General features: G+C 42.3%; 1 protein-coding gene across 16 annotated transcripts in view; it reads left to right on the top strand.

Annotated features, from left to right (window-relative positions):
* Positions 1-18,525, top strand: part of mbl (splicing regulator muscleblind) — a 354,372-nt gene extending 335,847 nt beyond the window's left edge. For 6 of the 16 annotated variants that reach the window (XM_073080273.1, XM_073080272.1, XM_073080270.1 and 3 more), the window contains 6 exons: positions 5,417-5,584; positions 6,691-6,774; positions 7,662-7,841; positions 9,359-9,448; positions 9,643-9,684; positions 9,770-10,641. In XM_073080273.1, coding sequence (XP_072936374.1) covers positions 5,417-5,584; positions 6,691-6,774; positions 7,662-7,841; positions 9,359-9,448; positions 9,643-9,684; positions 9,770-10,354 — 1,149 coding nt within the window. In that variant the 3' untranslated portion in view covers positions 10,355-10,641. Of the gene's footprint in view, positions 1-5,416; positions 5,585-6,690; positions 6,775-7,661; positions 7,842-9,358; positions 9,449-9,642; positions 9,685-9,769; positions 10,642-11,101; positions 11,155-14,874; positions 14,960-16,086 lie in introns of those variants that run through there. The other 10 variants (XM_073080278.1, XR_012102900.1, XM_073080280.1 and 7 more) reach the window with 10 other exon arrangements.
* The last annotated feature ends 2,656 nt before the right edge of the window (positions 18,526-21,181 follow it).

Below are 21,181 nucleotides of genomic sequence, written 5' to 3'. Positions count from 1 at the left end.
GCTACTTAGTCCACGCACGGTGCAACGTAGGTGCACTAGATGCTGTGGTAACGAAGGCGCGTGCCGCCGTGCACTCCGCGCCGTTCGTTATACACGTTATGGCACCCAAGTGCACTCGCCCGCCTTACTCGACTTAACGAGACACGAACGCCTCTCTTCGCTCCTCTTTGATGTCATTTTTGTCGTGCCGAATTCGCTAAACCGATTTGTATCTATGTGTACAACATAGGTGCGGTGTAAGAGGTATGTTTTTTCAATTGATGTTGAGAGTAGAAGCCTGTGGACCTCTAATACAATTGAAGCTCTATCTCATGTCTGATTTAGGTTACGCTAGATATCAGAAAGCCCGGCTCATCCCCTGATATTAAGACGTTACGGGCTTCCCCAAATATAATTGAAGTCCTATCTAAAGCCTGAATTAAGCAACGCTGGGCACTTTGCGTCTTAGTGTAGTTACGTCCTTCATCCCAAGAAATAACAAAACAAGAAAATATTAGAACCTTTATGTTTATATTGAAACTTCACTATATTTTACTCACCGCATTCAACCCACCCGCGCCCACGTAACCAATATTTTTCCAGGGGCACATTTATGCCGCCGTCGAATATAGGGAACCGATCGTAAGAAACTGACACTCTCCTAACCCCTTGTATTGCAAGTGCGCATTGTTGTGCCATAAAAGACGTGGAAGGGAAGCTCGCTCGGTTTGCTCCACTATCGCAAAAATGTTATTAGTTTTGGGCGGTTATTGCCCACCCCGCGACCTCTCGGCCCTCTACCCTTCGCCGGAACGAGCGGCGAATTTTCAAAGGTCGCCCTTCATAGCACCTATTGTAATCCTTAAAGTAATTTTCCCTAATTTTCATTATTAAGTTAACTTTGTAGATGGAGACCACAATTTCCTATCGTAGCGTAAAACTCGATCGCATTTAGAACGATTGAGCAATAAAGATTGGCGCAATGTTGACATTTTTATCTGGATGTTTCGCGTAAATCACCGCGTTCTATTGCTGGAAAAAAAATATGGCATCATTCTGTGTAGTGTGCACTCGTGTTGCTCGTACGTGAACAGATAGAGGTGATGGAATAGCAATTAATGCATCGTAATGTGCATCGGGGTCGGCGCGGGCCATCCGTCTCAGGCGACGCGGCCATTTGTATCGGCCGGGGCGTCCGTCACGCTAATCGCCGCGTGCACCTGCATGCCGGCCGACCCCGCGACACGCTCCGAATTGTCCAAATCGGAAACAATAGCTTTTTCTACTCTCTTCCGTAATGTTTACTAACTTCGCGTTTTAAATGCACGTTTGATAGAAACCTATTTATGTGTTACTGGAAGATATAAATCCGCAACAGCGTCGAATATACTGGACTATCCAAAACTTGTGGAGATGAGTTCAGGTCAACATATCCGGAAATGATCGAAAATTTTAAGTGCAAATTATTAAGAAATATGCATATTTATAATTAACTTAATCAAGATCTGCATAATATCTCCTTGACTAGTCTACAAATCCAAACCAAATGCAAAAATGGCTTCTATTAATTTTAAGTTATTAAATTATTATGTTGACGACAATGAAAAATGTATAGACACAAGGTTATTAGATCCTACTTATGTTTAAATTACCAGAATTTAAAAAACAAATACTCTCACAAAATAAATGTTATAATTTAATAATATGTCATCGCTTTTAACTAGAAAACATTAACGGCTTAACGTACAGTCAGCGTGGCATACATCACGCGAAGCCGAACTACAGAAACAAGCTCTTAATCTGATATGAAAGGTTTTTTCTATTCACTTGCAAATGGAGTTTTATTTGGAAAGTTTCGTAACCTTTGAATAAAACCAATTGGTTACACTCGTTCCAAAGTTGTAGGGTCCACCCCCCACTGTAGTCGCGGTTCGCTAGAGCTCAATATGAGCTCTTACTCCATCCGTTCAAATGCTTTGTCAGAATAGTTATAAGTCCGAGTGCCAACTGTAGAAATATGTAAAAAATAATTTTGCAATAAATATGTAGGATCCAAGTTCTTGCGATGCTTTTATAATTGTATATCTAGATTACGTCCAGATTATGTTTATTTTTCATCGAGTTTCATATATAGACAATGGTGTGGATTGACCCTTATGCTTGACCTTAGATCGACGCAGAGTGTCTTATGTAATCGTTGCAATGCAACTAACAAAAACAAACTCCGAATAGTCAGAACTACAATAAACGACTTTTATCAATTTCCTCTTAATATTCTCCAGAAAAGCTTCCTAATGTTAATCACAAAAGTTCTTAAGCGTTTACTTACACAGTTTGCAACTCGGGCAATTTTCCTGTTAATGTCAGTAGGTACGGCGTTTAACTGCACAAAATCGGTTATATTTTTGGAAAAACTTTCTTGGAATAATGGAATAAACATTTAAATTTTATTTCTATGAATTTAAGTTTAACTAACCACAAAATAATTTTGCATTATATGTCATGTTTCGCTTTAAGAGGTGATGTAATGAGGAAATTTAATAAATATACCACGTCCGGTTCAAACCATTTAGTTGCTATGAACGGCTACAGTCGGCTTCGTTGTTTACTAATATTCAAAGTTATGAATAGCCTCAATAAAGTTTGTAAACTCCCGATCTGTCTATCCCAATAATAGGAGATTGACAGACTAGCAAATTATAACAGTTGCGAGAACATGATCACCTATTCAAGGCGAACAAACTGGCTGGTTCAGATCGGAACTCGGTTAAAGTCGACGGTGCCGGGTAACAGGAAATAATAACTTTATCTCAGGCTTAGGCTTAGCACGCACTACGATTAAACGCGCGCGTCTAAACGCAGGTCTGATACCGCAAAAAAATTAACACAATGCTTTTTATGCATGTAACTGACTGATTTAAAAAACGTAAATGGTTACATTTCGAACGCGCGTTTTTTTTTGTGTCCCATAGTAATAGTATGGTGGCGCACCATTGCGTTTACCCGCATTCAGATTTTCTTTCGGTGTCGATTGACGAGTTATAAAAATAACGCCACAACACATGCTGTTCGCCAGAAATCGATGATGATACTGAAATTAAAATAAGCCGAAAGCCAATCGCAGTGCGCGTTCGTATACGTTTTTGCGTTTTCATCTATTTATATTCCGCTTGCGTTTAACCGCAGTCTGTGCTAAGCCTTAGCTCCAAGAGGACCGTCCAACTAACATTATGCCTGCTAGTAACAAGTTAATCTAAATGCAGCCGCTTCCACTAGTTGTGTAGTTGTGTAATCGGGCTCGTGGCACGCATCGCCAAAGTTTAATAACTGAGAAAATTTGGAACAAGCCTGCAACTGAATCGCACACCGACCGAAGATTCACACGTCTGTTACAGTGTGGGAGCTAATGTTGGATTTTCGGTAGTTTTTGAACATATTAATTAGTGATTCCTTTTACTAAGTATTAGATAGATAATATAGATGGAGAACATTTTAGAGAGATAAATACATAGTATAAGGAGAATGCATAAAAAATAGAGTTGGTTATAGATGTCTATATTGTCTACGGGCGACAGTGCCTCTTACTCGTATCATCAAGTAGACTTCAAGAAAGTTTTCTATCCCCAGGGTACAAAAATATTTAAAGATTAGAAACAAAAAAATATATAACGATTGAGTATTGTTAGTTGAATGGAATGTCTAACCAAAACTGACGATTCCATCTCCTCACTCGTCTTCGAGTCTGGACTGAGACGTGTTAGTCGCCACCTCGTTGTTTAATGAGTGCAATAAAAATAAACGAAAATATGCGAGCCGCTCGCTTTGCTTGCTTATGTAATATCTGCTCACTGTTGACTTAAGAAATAGTTTTTATGTCAGAATCAGATGTATAAAGATTCCGAAATTAGCACACGTTGCAGCTTGTACTCGTAAACTGTTCGATCTTGGAGTTTACGATGTTACTCGTATGTTTTTACGATTAAAATTATTCTCATTATTTTCTTATTATCCGTTGCAACGCATATTATATTAATTGCAATGAAAGATATTAAATATTGAAACCGTAAATGACAGGATATGCGTATAAAAAGCTAATTTTGTTTAGTCACAAAATAACAGCTTTAATTAATTAACATGACTAGATATTCAATTTATCAAGATTTATTTCTTACTATTTAGTTTGCTCAGTCGATCAACTCATTCCGTTAAAACTCTTTTACACGGAACATTAAAAGCACTACGTTTTTACAAGAGTTATTCAATAAATCACTCGAGAGCTGAAGACCGTTCCGCGGACATTATCAGTTAGCGGCCCCCAACTGGAGTAGCGGCGAGTAGGTATTCAGATGGAGTTTGTTTGTATAAGTATTTTCTTCGGGCGAGCGATAAGCGCTCTTCCGTTTTTTTTTCACTGAATAAAATATTGCGAGTAGGCTCGGCGAGCGGCGATAAACCGTCCGCGGGGCGCCTCCCGTCACGTACTGCGACAGTTAATTACGCGGATGTAAATAAATCATCATAGACGGGTGCGGCGAAGGGCTTCGATTCCGAAAGGCAATTATCTCGCGCCTCATTGACGCCGAAAATGAGCAGAGCGAAACTGTGCCGCTCCCACCGCTCCACGAATATTTGACGCCTAACGCTCTTTTGTAAGGAAAAATTCGAAAGATTTCCGACGGCACGTACTCGGCTCGGGGGATGTGGAAATGGATCGGTTGCGTAGTTATTAGCTTGTTACACGTCCACAATAATAACTAAACATGAAATTGTTACATAAACATATCGTATAATATGTGTCTAATGAAAAGTGGTGGTGGTAGTAAGAGTACCAAGAGATGGACTGCAGAAATGGTTAATATTAAATACCGTTAGCGAGTATTCCGTATTTCTAGTTGACGAGTTATCCTTAGTGAACCTTTATACAGTTATATCTATTCGATTTACGCAAGTTGTGGTCGCAAATAAACCGTTACGCATATTGCCAATCTGAATGGTATCGAATGTTATGTGAATGGTATAATGGTGTCATATGTCTCCCTCAGTATTATTTACATGCAACATCGATATCGATATGTTATGTAAATGCGCTCATTACGGAATACAAAAGATGGAAATGATAATGCAACAGTCACAAGACAGCAAGTATCGTAAAATTGTCAGAACTTTCGTGTGACTTGTTAGGCCCGAATGTGTTTCAGAAAAAGCTACCAATAAAATAATTTTAAATATTTATTTTTATGTATGACACATAACAATACGATACGTGTCTGTTGTTTTGTATAGTATTATTTAGTAATATATTTTTTGTTTTGTAATAGCTTAACTACTTGCGCGTGTACACATTAATACACGTTATTGATATTTACGCTGTTTTTTAATGTATGTTGATTTTTATTTTTTTCACTTGTAGCTAATATCGACATATTTTCAATTCCAGGGCCGGTGTAACCGCGAGAAGCCGCCCTGCAAGTACTTCCACCCGCCGCAGCATCTCAAGGATCAGCTGCTGATCAACGGTCGGAATCATCTAGCACTGAAGAACGCTCTCATGCAGCAGATGGGCCTCACTCCGGGGCAGGTGCTGCCCGGTCAGGTGCCCACCGTGGTGAGTCCAACACCATAACGACTAACACGTTTAATGCTTCGAGCGATCGGTCCTCCCCAGTAGGTAGGTCTGCACGCATAACGCAGCTTTCGGTGTACCTCGCTACCCCTTGTACTTTATGCGTTCTTTCTTTAAAAAAACACGTAGTATGTACTTTTTAAATGCATCGCGTTTAAGTTGTGCCAAACATATAATGCAGTATGAGTTATAAATAGATGAATCACGTTGCTGTAATGTATAAGTATGTCATTAAAATTGCGAAATTTGTAAATTATTTTTTATGCTGTAGTTTCTCAGGTAACTGTAAGGAAGTCTTGACACGCATAAAGCTTACGATATAAAAGTGGTCCATGTTAAACTATTTCCACGTACCTACGCATAACTTACGACAGGGTTTGTTGCTATAAGACTGTAGGTTGTGGTGTTTTAACAAATAAACGCTAGGTGAAGAGTCTTTCTAAGTAGCTGGTAGTCTGGGCACAACTTAAACCACGCCGCCGATGGCCGATCGCTCCTCACTGCTTGAGCATGTTTGTAATTCGTTCCTTAAGTGGCATGACTATTCTCTGAACTTACATGTGTATGAAGTGGGTATAAGCGGTAATGCAGATTAAATCACTGGAACATACTCCCTCACTATTCACACTTTCGCTAACCTCGCGGCCCTACGATCCTCGAGGTCCCTCCCCGCACCGCAGACTCTTTTCCATCAGGAGCTTTCAGTTAGATTACTAGTTGGGGGTTGTCTATAAAATACGTGCACAATAACAGGGAAAGGGGAAACGATGTTCTATTTAACGCTACTCGTACCGAGAAGGGGTCAGAATTAATTCAATTTTGTAACAACAAAAAGCACGATCGTACTTACATATTCATTCCGATATAGTTTCTAATGAAATTGGGTGGTGGGTTTTGAGGTCCATTGTAGTCGAAAGGGCGACGGTTAGGTATCGCTTGAAGTATTTTATGGAGAGCCCCCGTGAAGCAACGCTTTATGAGAATAGCGCGCCATATAGCGCGGGTAGCGTGCGGAGCGACGTCGAGGGCTAGCGGTGCGCGCTGTCCCGCGCACGATGAGTAGCGTGTTTGTGTGGTTTTGTGTCGAGGTGGGCGGAATGAGCGGAGCGGGCGCGGCGGCCGGCCACCTCGCCGCACTGGATCCGATCAGCCTCGCGCTGCTCGCCCCGCAGGTAACCGCCACGGCCGCCCCGGGCCCGACCGCCAAGCCGCTCACGATACGACCCCGACCCCTTCGCTACACGACACAGATTTTCACACACGAACCGCTGCCAGTAATATCAGGAACTGCACCATCTGGTTGCAACCTTGCCTCGCAAAACTAATAAATTTCTGGCTCCTGAGTTAAATATACTACTCTTAAACGCATTTATCCCGTAAGTGGAATATTATTTGCCAAAATAACGCTCAAAGGTTGTCAGAATGTAAGAATATCATATATCTCAAGAGGAACACATATTATGGCCTTGTCGTAAACAAGTCGTAAATTGTTCCTTCAGTAACATTTCAGAAATTTGTACAATGCACATTACATTACAATTGCTACATTATGAATACTTCAAACATTATTAAGTAAACACTTTATATATTGAATCTATCTTTATCTATTACTCAATGGACTCCTTATGAATATTGTCTGATATTACTGGCCAATGACACTCACACGCTTGCACTGTACACAAAACAATAAAGTAAATACAGCATCCCCTAACCCTAACCCTGTTTGTCCCTTTCTTATATTTCTTGGTGGCCGGTGGGTAGCTTGACCGGAAGGACCTTACGCTTACTAATTAATATTTCAATTCGTTCTCTATTACCTAATGCATGATGGCTTTTATTGGCTAATTTTAATTCACTATCTAAGACTAATGATTTACTGGAATTTGTGTACGCATTTACTTTTAACGCTTTTACATCCTAACAATGCTTGCAGTGAAGTTTGTAGGGCTGACGAAGCCTATTTTGTGCGCTATTGGTGATTTGTATACTAACCGGTAATTGTGCGATATATGTTAGCGAGCGGCGTGAATGACGATTGAAACATTGGACGTGTCCGCAGGCGACCTCGCCGTATCTGTCCGGCGTGCCGGGCGTGGGCTCGACGTACGCGCAGTACTACGCGCCGCAGCTGGTGCCGGCCGTGCTGGGCCACGACCCGTCCGCCGCCGGCGCCTCGCCGCTCGGCGTTATGCAGCAGCCGGTGCTGCAGCAGAAGATCCCGCGCACCGACCGCCTCGAGGTAATATCGATTTCCGCATATAAATGATCTCTAAATCTCCGACATCCGAGTAGCGCTTTCTGATGTTCATGTATGCTGGAGACCGACTCGTGTACACTTAGACCCTAAGATATTATCGTTTCCCCATTTTCACGTGTCACTCTTGTCCTGATCTATTGAGAACTCTCAGTTACCTGTTGTTTTATGAGATTGTCGGTCTCCTGTGCTAATTGGCCGATGCGCCGTCCTCATACCCGTGTGTCTGTGGCGCGTGGGCGCACTGCCCGGTACGTCGCGTGCGCTTTGCGAGCATCACTCGCTTTACTCCCGGTGATGGGCCTACTTACACTGTTGGCGCAATGTCAGCTATCATAACCACGCTTGTCTACATTTATAAATCCTGTATTCGTTGGTACCCAGTATGTCGTTTTCAATACTGGTTGGTTGATTTTGGTCCAGAAACATACTTCTTCGCTTTCGCCTCCTTTCTCTAGACAATGAATTGATGCTGTCGATTTGTGCCTACAATGTAGTACGCCGATGCTTAACACCCGATAATCAAGTAGCCCGAAGGAATAGGAATATCTCGTATGAAGCTAATTAAACTTAACTAAATGAAAATGCGACGGATGCGTAGATCAAAATTAATAAATTGGAACTGTAAATTCAAAACAAAAGCGGCGTCCGGTCGAGTTTGTTATCAAAATTTTACATTGTCAAAATTCCTTTTTAGCGGCTATTTTATAGTGGGGATCAAATATTTGCTAAAATAAGAAAATTCTTAACAAATATAATATATTAGGAATTTACATCTTTATTGGTGAAATATTAAATAATTCCAAGATAAGCGTGATGATAAATCAGTGTAGTTAGAATGAAAACTAAATACGAAGCAGTAGCGATAGTAGAGTAAAGGGGTAGGTGTTGTGGGTAACTCGTGTGGGGCGACCGGCGTGCGCGCACAGCGAGTAGGGCGAGTAGGGCGGGTAGCGCGAGCAGGGCGCGGGCGCGCGGGCGCGAGGGTGCGAGCGGCGACATGGCTGGTGTGTGGTGGTGCAGGTGTGCCGGGAGTTCCAGCGCGGCGCGTGCAAGCGCGCCGAGTCCGAGTGTCGCTTCGCGCACCCGCCGCCGCCCGTCGCCGCGCACGACGACGGCTGTGTCACGGTGTGCATGGACGCCGTCAAGGGCCGCTGCGTCCGCGACCCCTGCCGCTATTTCCACCCTCCCCTGCACCTGCAGGCGCACCTTAAGGCGCAGGCGCGCGGCGCGGTACGCCAAGGCTGCACGCTCTCGCCTCGCTCGCTCGCGCTCGCTTCTCTTCTTCCGCTTGGTCTCGCTCGCCGCGACGCCGCTTCCGTTCGCAGAGCTTGTTTTGTTCAGTTCGCCGCGGCGTCACGCTTCCGTCGCACTCACGCTTAACTTTTAATTTTTTTTATCTTTCGCATAATATCACCTTACGCCGAGCTTTAGGTGTATTCTGTGCATCTATTACATCGTTATTGTTTCCGTCCCGTCCTGCGACGCTTCGCTTCACGTAGACGGCCGCCGCAGCGCAGCAGCCGGCAGCGAGCGCGACTTCGGAGTCCGGCAAGAAACGGCCGGCGCCCGCCGAGCTCGAGCCGCCACCGGTACGGCCGCCAGCTTTGCACGCTTCACCGTCCCTCCCCTCCCGCCACCTCCCCCGCACGCTCCCTGCGCGCCCCTCCCGCGGCCGCGGCGCGCCGCGACGGGCCGCCCCCGCCCCTCGCCGCGCGCCGCGCCCGCTCACCCCGACCACCTCGAGCCCGAAAACCTCCGCTCAACCGTCTGTTTCTCGTTTCAGATGGACATGAAAAGCGTCGGATCCTTCTATTACGATAACTTCGTAAGTATCACGCCACCGACCGACCCGCCCGGCCCCGCCGGCTCCCGAATCGAACCCCTCTAACGTGCTACCCCTCGTCTTTCAGGCCTTCCCCGGGGTGGTGCCGTACAAGCGACCCGCGGCGGACAAGGCCGGCGTGCCCGTGTACCAGCCGGCGACGACGTACCAGCAGCTGATGCAACTCCAGCAGCCTTTCGTGCCCGTGTCATGTGAGTACCCCGCGCCCGCGACGTCCGCCCCGCCGAGCGCGGCGGCGCCCGCGCCCGCGCCGCCCGCCGCGCCCGCGCCCGCGCCGCCGCAGCCCGCGCCGCCCGCCTCGCCGCCCGCGCCGCCCGACGCCGCGCCCGACGCCGCCGCCGTCGCCAAGGAGGTCGCGCACAAGAACTACGCCGCGGCGCTCGCGCTGGCCGCGCAGCAGTCGGCCATGGCGCACGCGGCCGCCGCCTACACGCAGCAGGCGTTCAAGGCGCGCGCGGCCGCCGTGCCGGGCCTGATGCGCGCGCCGCTCATGATGCGGCCCGGCTGGCCCGCGCCGCCGATGCACATGCCGGCCTACTACCAGCAGCCGTACATGTACGCGATGCCGCCGCCCACGCCGCCCGCGGCGGCCGCGGCGGCGGCGGCGGCGGCGGCGGCCGTCAACCCCTACAAGAAGATGAAGACGACATAAGCGGGCGCGCGGGCGGCCCGCGCTCGGCGGGGCGCGGGGCGGGGTCTCCGCGTAGAGACTCGTACGTGTGCCGAGTGGCCCCGGCCTGTCGGGGCGGTTAGCGCTAGGCGTGTTGTCACATTTGTATTGTATTATTGTAAGGACGAAGCGAGCGGTCTGTCGTCTCGCGGATGTCTCGGTAGTTTTACGCTATATATTGTATATCTACTCACTTACCGTTATTATCTTATGCGTGTATATTTCTCGTATCTACGATCCCGGTAATAATAACGCTTGAGATGCATGACTGTACGTTTTTTTATTACCTCTTGTCGATCGTCGTTTATCGCGAGTATCGTCGTACTGAGAGTTGAGCGCTTGGTCCGTCGATCCCGTTTCCCGCTACGTACACGCTTGTTCTCGGAGGAGCTCCGCACGGGTGCGCTTTGGCCATTGTGTCGCCCCAGAACCTAGTGGTTACCGGCTTGCAGCAGCAGGCCCGCACCTAACACAACCGCCTTCTAATTTTCGCATGGAATAGAACCCACCACCCCCGTACGTTTGGCTCATCAGGTATTGTTCTCATTATTCTAGCGGCTCCCGTGTGCGCTCAGCGTGGGCGGCGACGAGCGTCGCCGCGGCTTTGTCTTTCGTGGCACTTTCTTTTTATTTATTTTTAACGCTTTCTGTTACATGCCTTCCGAATGACCGCTTCGGCTGTCGTCCGCATTGCAAATCTTTTGTCGCTTTTTGTGTCGGGACGGACAGGCTGTGCGCCTCCCAACGCGCCCTATGTGGTGTACACCGACGAGCGCGGACAGGTAACGTGTGCCGCGTGACCAACCCCCACCCCCCACCCCGCCGCCCCGAGCGGTTCACAAACACCAACGCGCTTATCACACTATCCCGACGTTTTTAATTTGAGCATGTGCTTAGTAACGCTAACCACTTCCGACTGTAAAGTCCTCACCTCGTATGATCGCAATCGTATCCCGCTCCTGTATCACGGGCTCGAATGCTCCCCTCTCTAACCAGTAAGCTAAGTGAACTGCGCTCTAAACCGCATATCGCCTCTACGCCCTTCCGACTATCCATTTCTACACGTTGCAGTTTCAGTAATCCTTCACCAAAACGTTTTATTATGTTTATAAGCAAGCAATTCTAACAGATTTACACTAGCAAAAAAACAACACAAAAAAAGAATGAAACACTACACTCTTTACCCGACATCATTACTTCCAACGTTTAAGCTTGCTTCGTCACCGCTTCGTAGAGACGTTTTAGTTAACGCTTTAGGTTTTAAGTAGACTAAGCGCTTACGCATAGAGTTGTACTGCGTCTCGAGCAGTGACCACCTAATGAACTCTACAACAGGTCGAGGTACGCTTGGTGGAGTAAGCTTACTTACAAGGTAACACGCACCGAGGAGAGATGACGCGAAATGGAAACATTAACGCGAGTGTGAATGTGACTTTCTTACCGCTTAGCAACGGGTCAGGACATGTGTTTGAACCGAAAATGCAATAAATTTCCTCTTCGCCGCACTTACAGTTCGGTATGCAGTTAACACTATTCGGACACTCGCGGCAACAACCAACGAACCGATGGCATCGCTTATCAGACTCATACGTGTAACCCCGTGGCCATACATGCGGGGTTCGGCGAAGGTTCGCGTTATCGCAACGTGTCTGGCCGGACAGTTCGTGCATTGACAATATTCGGGCGAACACGAGTGTTGTACGCCGCAATTTTCGATCAATTGCCTTACCTCAAACAGTTGCACAGAGTTCAGAGCCAGTGGAGACATCGAATGCTCGTATAATTTTGGTTGGGTCTACAACGGAATGGAGTCATGCTAGACTATATGAATTATTCAAAATTATTAATTACTTCGAGTAAGCTTAAAATCCTGAGACACGAATTACAAAGTATAAAAATAATACACCATTTAAAAAAATACCGCCACCATTTTACTTCGCCCGAATATTCGCCCGAACTGTTAGGATGGTATTGTGGACAAGTGGACCGGCGGTCGTGCGCGACGTTCGCGACAACACGCCCGAATCTTCGTCCGAACATTCGTCCGTATATGTAGCCGCGCGGTAAATGTCATCATCACACAGTATATCATTTTAGTCATTGTGCCGTAACTGTATCTATTATATTGTAATGAACAGTTGATGCTACAACTTATCTGTTGACTATTTTTAGTTTTGTATAGTGAGTTACATACTTGCTTTCAAATGTGGAAGAAGTCATTCTACAGTATTGCCTTGCTTTACACCCGGTAAGATATAATGAGCTTTCTATAATATCCTGAGTATAAGTGATTTCCTGTTTGTCGTTGCCTATATTGAAACGCCGAGCTTTGTAATGATGCGCATTTCTGAATTCTCTGCAGATAATTTTCTGAAATACTAATAACACACGCCGCTGGGCAGTTTCAATAAAGGTGATACTGTTAATTGAAACAACGAAGCCAGTACTGTACTGCTAAAAAGTTGACTTTGCCATTTCTTGAACATCTATTTACTCATACACATTGTAAAATATCAATAATTTCGCTTGTAATCCATATATAGTCAGCTTTTTATCAGATTATGTATTTCACCTCTCTTCAAAGTCAACTATCAACCGCAACCAAGGGGGTCTTTTGTTTCTCACTCATTTTGAACCGAATGCTTCTTACATAGATTAAAGTTATTTATTTTTTGACGCGTAGTTGGTAGTTGAAATGATGGCGGTGAAAAGGGAAAAGTCGAAGTTGCGAGTGGTCCGTTAAATTTAAATTGGCACATTATCGTACATAATGTTAAAAGAGTGAACGCGACCAATTATCCACTTCGAGTTTTCCTGTATGCTTAAGTGCTTCGCCGTTGCGGCTTCAATTCCTCGCTTACTGTTGAAGCCTCTCTGATGCTTATTGAAAGTAATCACCGTAGCCGTAATTAATATACTTGGTTTTCTTTTGTTTGTCGTACAGTAACCGCACTCTCTAATGGTCATTATGTTGCAGTTTGTACTACCACTAACATGTCACGTCCAGAACTGTCATGTAAGCTAAAGGTATAAATTTAATTTGTCTATTTACATGTAACCATGCCTACCTACCGATAAGCATGTCCCAGTTCCTCCGGCGTGAACACACGAGGAGCTAAACTCATCACAGCCGACGCAGACACATGTCGTAACTCTCCCCCACAGCCTCTTTAAGCTTTATATAGCAACAGTTGGTTTTTATGGGTACACTTTGGACGCTACAGAACCTCTAGAACGCCCTCGCCCTGGTAAAAGTTGTCTAGCATCATGCTTTAGCTTTTTTGTAAAATATAGTCACGCTTAAATAAGATTGGCTGCGCAATAATGATTATATTTCAAGCGTTCTGCATGCCATTTAGATACTATATACTCATACCTACTATGTGCATAGTGCAGCGTATCTTAACACCACTCTCTGACGGTTACGGAACTTTTTGTTTTTATTTTCCATTCGACAAGAATAACAGAGTTCGCCTACGGGCTCCTCCCGTGTCGATAACTAGCAGTGCAGATAGCTCCGGTTCCCAACATATTACAATATAAACGTGACACACTCAGCGCACGTTATTGAAAGAATGCTTGGAAGGACCAATCATATTGTGCACCGAATCTTGTAAAGTTATTGTAATATTGAAGCAGCAATGATTTAATTTCGAGCAATTTCGCCTTCCGTGTGTCCTGTTTTGTTATTTAATACTTAGTAGCCACCGGGGAACTTCACGCTTTCCTTGACGTAACAGTTTCTCGATCCGACTCCCATAGAGGTTTCCTAACGCGCACGTAAGATAATTTAGGTAAACGAATGCCAATGTACCCCTTGCTCTTTGATATTACAACAACTATTCCAGCGTTTTTTTCAGACAGGCTGTGCAAAGAGGATAATTATTAATGTCAGATGTATGAATGTCCATAAAGTGATGAATTAGAATTAGTATTAACACTATTAACATTACTCAACTCATAAACCGTCAGAAATGCTCCACCGACTCACAGTACACAGCTGATGTGACCATTTTAGATAATCATAATTATTTTCAATCCGTGGTTTGTTTATGAAGAGGAATTCTTGACTGTTTATGAAGTAGAAATAAATATCATCTTCATTCATACGGTTTCGCCACAATACATCGAATGACAATAAGTGTAGGTAAACTTATGCTGTCCTAACGTTTTCGTTTTCACATTTATGAAAAGTCAGAAATAGCCATCGAACCTGTCTAAAATCCTTAAACAAAAAATGAAACTTTAGGTATATTAACTGCATCCTCAAGATGTATCATGGATAAAAAACAATCATAACAAGGATGAATAATGGCTGATAATAATTGAGCTTGACAATAGTGACGATAATAAATGATTGACAATACCCGATAGAACGGGTGGAAATATTGACAATTGGACTGACTTCAGTCCATTATTTACTTAAATATTGCGGCGAAACTGTACGGATGCGAAGTGTCCTACCACACACAAATACTAATTGATCATTATTATGTTTACAGTTACTGGACACCCTCCCGGTGTGCCAAGATTTTAATCGACAAGGATGTACAAGACCTACCTGCAGATTCGTTCATATTCGTGAAGGTACGTCTAATGCACATCTCCTCTTAACACAACTTATGCTATTGTTTGCGTCTCGATAATCCGTGAAACTCAGAAAAATAATTCATTCAATACTATTTGACTCATTTGGCCTCCTACCATCTGTACGCACGTAAACGTTTTAGATATACGTACATATGTATGTACTTACATGTAATTTAAAAAATTATACATTTTTATATCGCGTTTGTTACAAGACGAGAAATCTAGACGTATGCAATAACTTCTTGAAATAAAACGCTATTTGTGAATTTTAATTTGAATCTTTGAACATTTTCACAGTCAACTCTGATACCTGAGTGGACGAATTAAGTTCACCGAATAATTTTGAAATATGTTGTCTCATCCCCTAATCCCGATTTTGCATGATTACATTTAACGTTTTTAGAAAAATACCAAATATATACCAAGTAGCTACCAATGTAGCCAGTAATTAGAATTAATTTCTAGTAGATCACATTATAATTATAACCAACATTATGAAAATAGTAGAACATTTTTAGAAGCGTAGATGGTAGAGTTTTAAAAAGCATGTTTTGAGTTACCCCTATTAATGGAATATATGTAGAAAAGACTAATATTTTCTAATAAAATTTGTCCATACTTGTCATGTTTTAGATGATCGTCCGGTATAGGTACATTTCATAGTAAACATTGAATTTTAATCCCCCTTTGTGAATTTAAAACAGTCCTACCAAGTTGAAAACTCATGCAATATTTAACAACTGATGTATGTTTGTAATAGTAAATTGAAATTTGACATTGTTATTCATGTTTATGTAGACGTACATTGTAAAGTAGACGTAGATTCGAATGAAGATATCAATACGTACCTACTAGATAGTTGATTCGTAATTTTAATACAAACCCGTGTGAGTCGCGGACGACGTTATCGTCATATAGAACATTTTTGACAGTATAGATTTGTGTTTTTCATACAAACATCACAAGTATATGCATGAATATGAATAATTTTGTTTATCGAAATGGAAATGAGAATTTCAAGTCATTCATGTAGATATCCTTGCCCTGTCTGTAATAACTTTGTGTATGTAACGTCTACTTGAGGAGTGTATACTAACAGCAGTTTGTTCGTTGCGGCATTGCAGGGTGCGGGCTGCAGGTGGTGGGGTGCCGCGTGGTGGTGTGCCGCGACGCCGCCGCCGGCACCTGCCGCCGCGCCGCCTGCCGCTACTACCACATCCCCGTGCAGCTGCCGCCCGCCCTGCGCCCGCCCTAACCGCCCGCACCCCGCCCCCGCCCGCCCTCACCCTCACCCGCCCTCGCCCCCCTCACCCTCACCCGCCCCCGCCCCCCTCACCCCGCCCCGCCCGGCGCGCAGCTCGCCGCAGGTAGGCAATGGGCCCGCCGCCCGAGCGCCGCTCCTCGCGAACGAGTGTGTACATACGTAGCGGGACGTGATTCTCGGGCACGGTCATGCGATTGTGATATGGATAGATTTCGAGACGCCGGAGCCGGTCGAGTTATTTTATCGAGATCGTACCGAGGTCGACGAACGGTAGTTAGTGAGGTTTCAAATGTTTTATTACTATTGTATATTATTTTTTTTTAAGATGCGATATGAGTTCCTGTAGAGATCGGCGCGCCCGCCGTTCGGCGTCGCGCGAAACTCTGTTGTATATAAGCGATGTGTCGGTACGGGCGGTGCGGCCCCCGGCCCGCATCGCCCCACTCCTATTGTGAGCATTTTTTGTGAGAATTATGTTACTTTTTTACGTACGTTATGAAATTATGTTTTTATAGATGACAAGTTTTACATTAGATTAGATTAAGAAAATCAGTAATGAGACACCAATAGAGTAGCCGCTTCTCTCCTTCGGCACCGAAACTTTTGACGCCGGAGCACAATTCACGTTCGGTGGCGTCCGTACACTTAGCATAGATCACACACTCGTAGAGTGATAGTGGACCGCCGTGCGAGACGCGATCGACGTTATCGGACAATATCGAATCGAAGAAGGCATACTTCCGAGCTGTTAACCTAAAATTCTAGGATAGAACGTCGGCTTTTATTCCAGATAGATTTTGCTAGATAATCATTCTCTTTCCGGTCGATCCCCGTCTATCGAAGCACAAAATGGTGACCGACGATCGAGTCCGAGTTACCTCTCGATGAGTACAGACCACGGAACAGCTTCCCCTATCGTTTTGGACATAAACAGTATTAACGTTTTGATCGAGTTTATCTCTGTATGTATGTAGAGGAGATATGCGGATAGAGAGAGGCGGCGCGCGGCGGCGCGGCCGCAGCGGCGGGCCGCAGCCGCAGCAGCGAGCCGCAGCCGCACGCCGCGGCCGCGCCGCCGCGCGCCCGAGGCGCGGAAGCCTGATGCCTAATATTATTCCTAGTCCATATCCTTTTTGTTGATCAGTCATGCGATTAATGTTAGAATAAAATATTAATAATTTGATTTATTCCTCCCATTTAGTGGATATTTTGATAATGATATATTAATAATGAAATATTTAAGATACATAATACATATTTGATTCTAAATCCTGATAAAGTGACACTACGTTAGTAATTTAGTCGGAGGGATACTTGTGCCGTGATTATATTTTTAGGTATATATTATAAAATAATTCCTAGCGTCGGAATTAAAGAAGTGATTAATGTGTAAGCGCGTTATATTTATTGTCGTATCGTAAGTGGAATGCCATATCGATAAAAGCTGACTAGCGGAAGAGGACGATGGAGTTAAACTCGTTAGGAACTCGTTGCGTTTGTTTGTGTTGGTTGTTATTATCGGTTCGTGCAAGTGGCCGGTGACAGTTCACTTTTATCAATACGGCACTATGACTCTTAAATGCATAAGTTGTCATTTTATTTTTTGTTAAAATTTATCGTTTCATGGATTATTTGTTGCCTATAATTTTTAAAATCAAAATTTTATGATCTGACGCATTTATTGTAAGACAATCGATTACTTTTATAATTAATTAGTGTGATAATGATAATATGATTATGGTATCAAATTGCCGTTATGAAAGATTCGAACATCGAAAGTATCCTTCCTGTTAGAAGGGACTCTTCTGGCCCAAGGTTTCTAGTGGATTTATATTTTTCTTTTGTTGTATTTTTAATGTTGCGTGTGTCTTACACATAATATATTTCATTTTGTGATATTTTTAACTATAAAGTACTGTTATTGTAAATCCAAATGGAATAATGGTGACCTAATTAAATATTCAAGAATTTATTTGTAAATCACAAAAAAAATGTAAAACTGTAAATATATTGACAAAAAAACGAACTGCAACACAATAATTGATTATTATATCTCTCATCAAGTACACTGTAAGTTCTTTGAATACTTACCTAAAGTATGTTATTATGTAGTAGTACAGTCTACTAAAGGTAAACCGGTCCAGTGAACAAAGTATTGATAATATTGTGAACATTTTTTTATTCATGAGCAATCACAGAAAGTACATGACATTGTAATATTATTTATGAAATTACTATGTGATGTGATCTTCGGATCAATTTTGAGTACAGTATAGATAATAAACAACTGAATATGTGATTTGACTATTTTATTTCAACTCCTATTCCTTAATTTAATTAATTTAATAATGAACTATTATGATTACAATTTCACGGAATTAAAAACTAAAATAAATACACCAAATAAGACAAAATAACAGAACATTTTAACATTACATACCCCAAATTAAAAACTTTACCACACACCACCACACTTACCTACACATTTATTAATTTATAACGTGAATCTTGAAATACATCTGAAATGTATTTTCAATATTCTACTGAGTATAAAACGCAATAACCCAAACTCTTTCTTTGTATCCGCGAATATTGATGAAATTTCCTGCTAAATGAAACGATATTAAAGTTAAAAATTCAACCTTCCTCAACTTAATACACAATTTAGTAGAGTAATATTGTTTTTATTGATAATTTTAGCATAATACGGACAATTTCAAAATTAATTGAAGATAAGCATTATTGTCGCAATCAATCTGTTTTTTTTGTAAAAAATATAACATTTGAACAACGATATCTTTTGTTACCACAATAAAACAAAACGATTATCGCTTAACATAGTACTTCAGTTTTTCAATAGATGGCAGTATTTTATATTTCCTTAATATTTGCATAATATGTTCTCTCTCTCGCACGTTAGCATGCGCATGCATAATAATATGAATCTATTTGGAAGGTTGACCGCCTCTATAGTGATGTTACCCCAGTACTTGATCTTGGTACATACATGAGAAGCTTTTTACAAAATTTGCAACCAACTTCATGATGTTAACGAAATTCTGTAAGATTATGTAAATATCACTCTCATCGTGTTTTCCAAAGGCCTCATAAGAGGTATTAATTGCAAAATATACAAAATAGTATTAAATGTAATATTCATACCATATTATCGTCTTGTAAATAAATTATGTCATTCCTCACTATAAATAATAAGACTATGAATTCAAAGTTCATTCAGTTGCAGCTGCAACTTTTATAACTTACTGGTAGAATTTTGAATTTACCATTGTAGGAAATAACACTGAACACACCAACATAATTCACTATTTTAGTTGACAGCATGACGAAAACGAGAACTTGTAGGCAAAAATTTAACTGTTCTGTTCAAGTAAGTGTCTCACCTGTAAAGTTACCGGGCCCCTACACACTTCACGGTAGCAAAATGGGACAAATATGAGGCGCACCGGGAAACATCTTGACCTCATTTCTGCGAAGCACAAAGCGCTCCCCTTCGTTTATAAAATGACATCATTCGAAAATAATAAGACGTTGCCATTGCCCTAGTTGCAGAATTGACTTTAAACTCACTTGATTAAATGATATGAAAACAAAGAGCTCAGTGATTCAGTATTATGAATCTATTAATTTATCTTACATTTATAAAATGTGTATTGTAAACTTAATGCCATCAGTAGCGTACCATTTTAAAGTAGTTTTCCAAATGGTTCGATTCATATTTTACAGTTTAACCACGATGATTAAATGCTGGTTGGTAGACTGCTCTTACCTTTGAGATACATGGAAGCATTGTAAGGTACAAGTACAATTATCAATTGCTTATACTTGTTACTATGACTGTTAATTCAACATTTAGATATTTGCCTGACCGGAGATACGACACCGGAGCCTTCAACGTGGTAGACTGCGAGGTATGGTGCTGCGCCACGAGTGACAACGATAAATCAATCTTTCGAAGCGACGTCGACATCAACACATTACTGACCCCACTGCTGGCCACGAGTCTCTGAGATTTAAGCCAATGTTTGCCACGCCGAACTAATGGATTGAAATGGATTTGTAGACTTCACACATTTTACATGTCTTTAATACCTATAAAGTGATTTTAATACGCACCTACTTATGAAAAATCATAGGTGAACCTGGGATTCTAAATTCGGACTCCTGGTAGTGGCCAAGTTTCAAATCACTAGGTGATCATCGCTATGTATTTGTAGTTATTATACCTCCTAGATATGCTTTTAATTTGGTAGCCTTATTATTACCATTATCATCATGATAATGGAAAACTACGTACTTGGTAATAAAATATAAAATGAAACAAATGAATAATTTTATAGATATCACTTTATTCTTCATTTTAACATAAAATAACAATTGACCTCAGAATTAAACAAACACAACTTGTGTACTTTAAAAATAGCACATGATTAGAAATATAAATGGACCCAAAACAACGTGTTGTAAATAAAAAAAATACTCAGTTACACCTCGAGCCATGAAAATTCTAAAATAACTCTACATACATCTATCTAAACAAGCTAAGACTAGAATAAAATTATAAAACATATCGACAGATCTCTTAACGCGTAGCTGTAATATTAAATAATACGTAAATTATTGGTATAAAAATAATATTAATTAAGTAGTTCACGAAATTTAGAACATTCTAATTAGTCAAATAAAAGATGTTTAATAATACAAAACAGGTATAAAATAATAAACGAAATAATTAAAATTATTTTTCAAAGCATCAGGGAGTTGATGTATCGCGACTACTTAAAACTAATAGATACTTGTACGAGAAAAAAACTTTATTTAATATCCATTGACAAGAATCATTCCGAATATGTCGCATCGTGTACTAAGCTTTTGCAGTTGAGTGTAAAGGTACAAAGTACTGGAAAAGTTTATAATGCTTTTCTGTATTGTATGCT

Source organism: Epargyreus clarus, unplaced genomic scaffold (assembly GCF_041222505.1).
Source record: "Epargyreus clarus isolate Ecla_fem2 unplaced genomic scaffold, WU_Ecla_fem_2.2 ptg000015l, whole genome shotgun sequence".
NCBI lineage: Eukaryota > Metazoa > Arthropoda > Insecta > Lepidoptera > Hesperiidae > Epargyreus > Epargyreus clarus.
The sequence above is the reverse complement of the archived record's forward strand: the minus strand, read 5'-3'. Positions and strand labels throughout refer to the sequence as shown.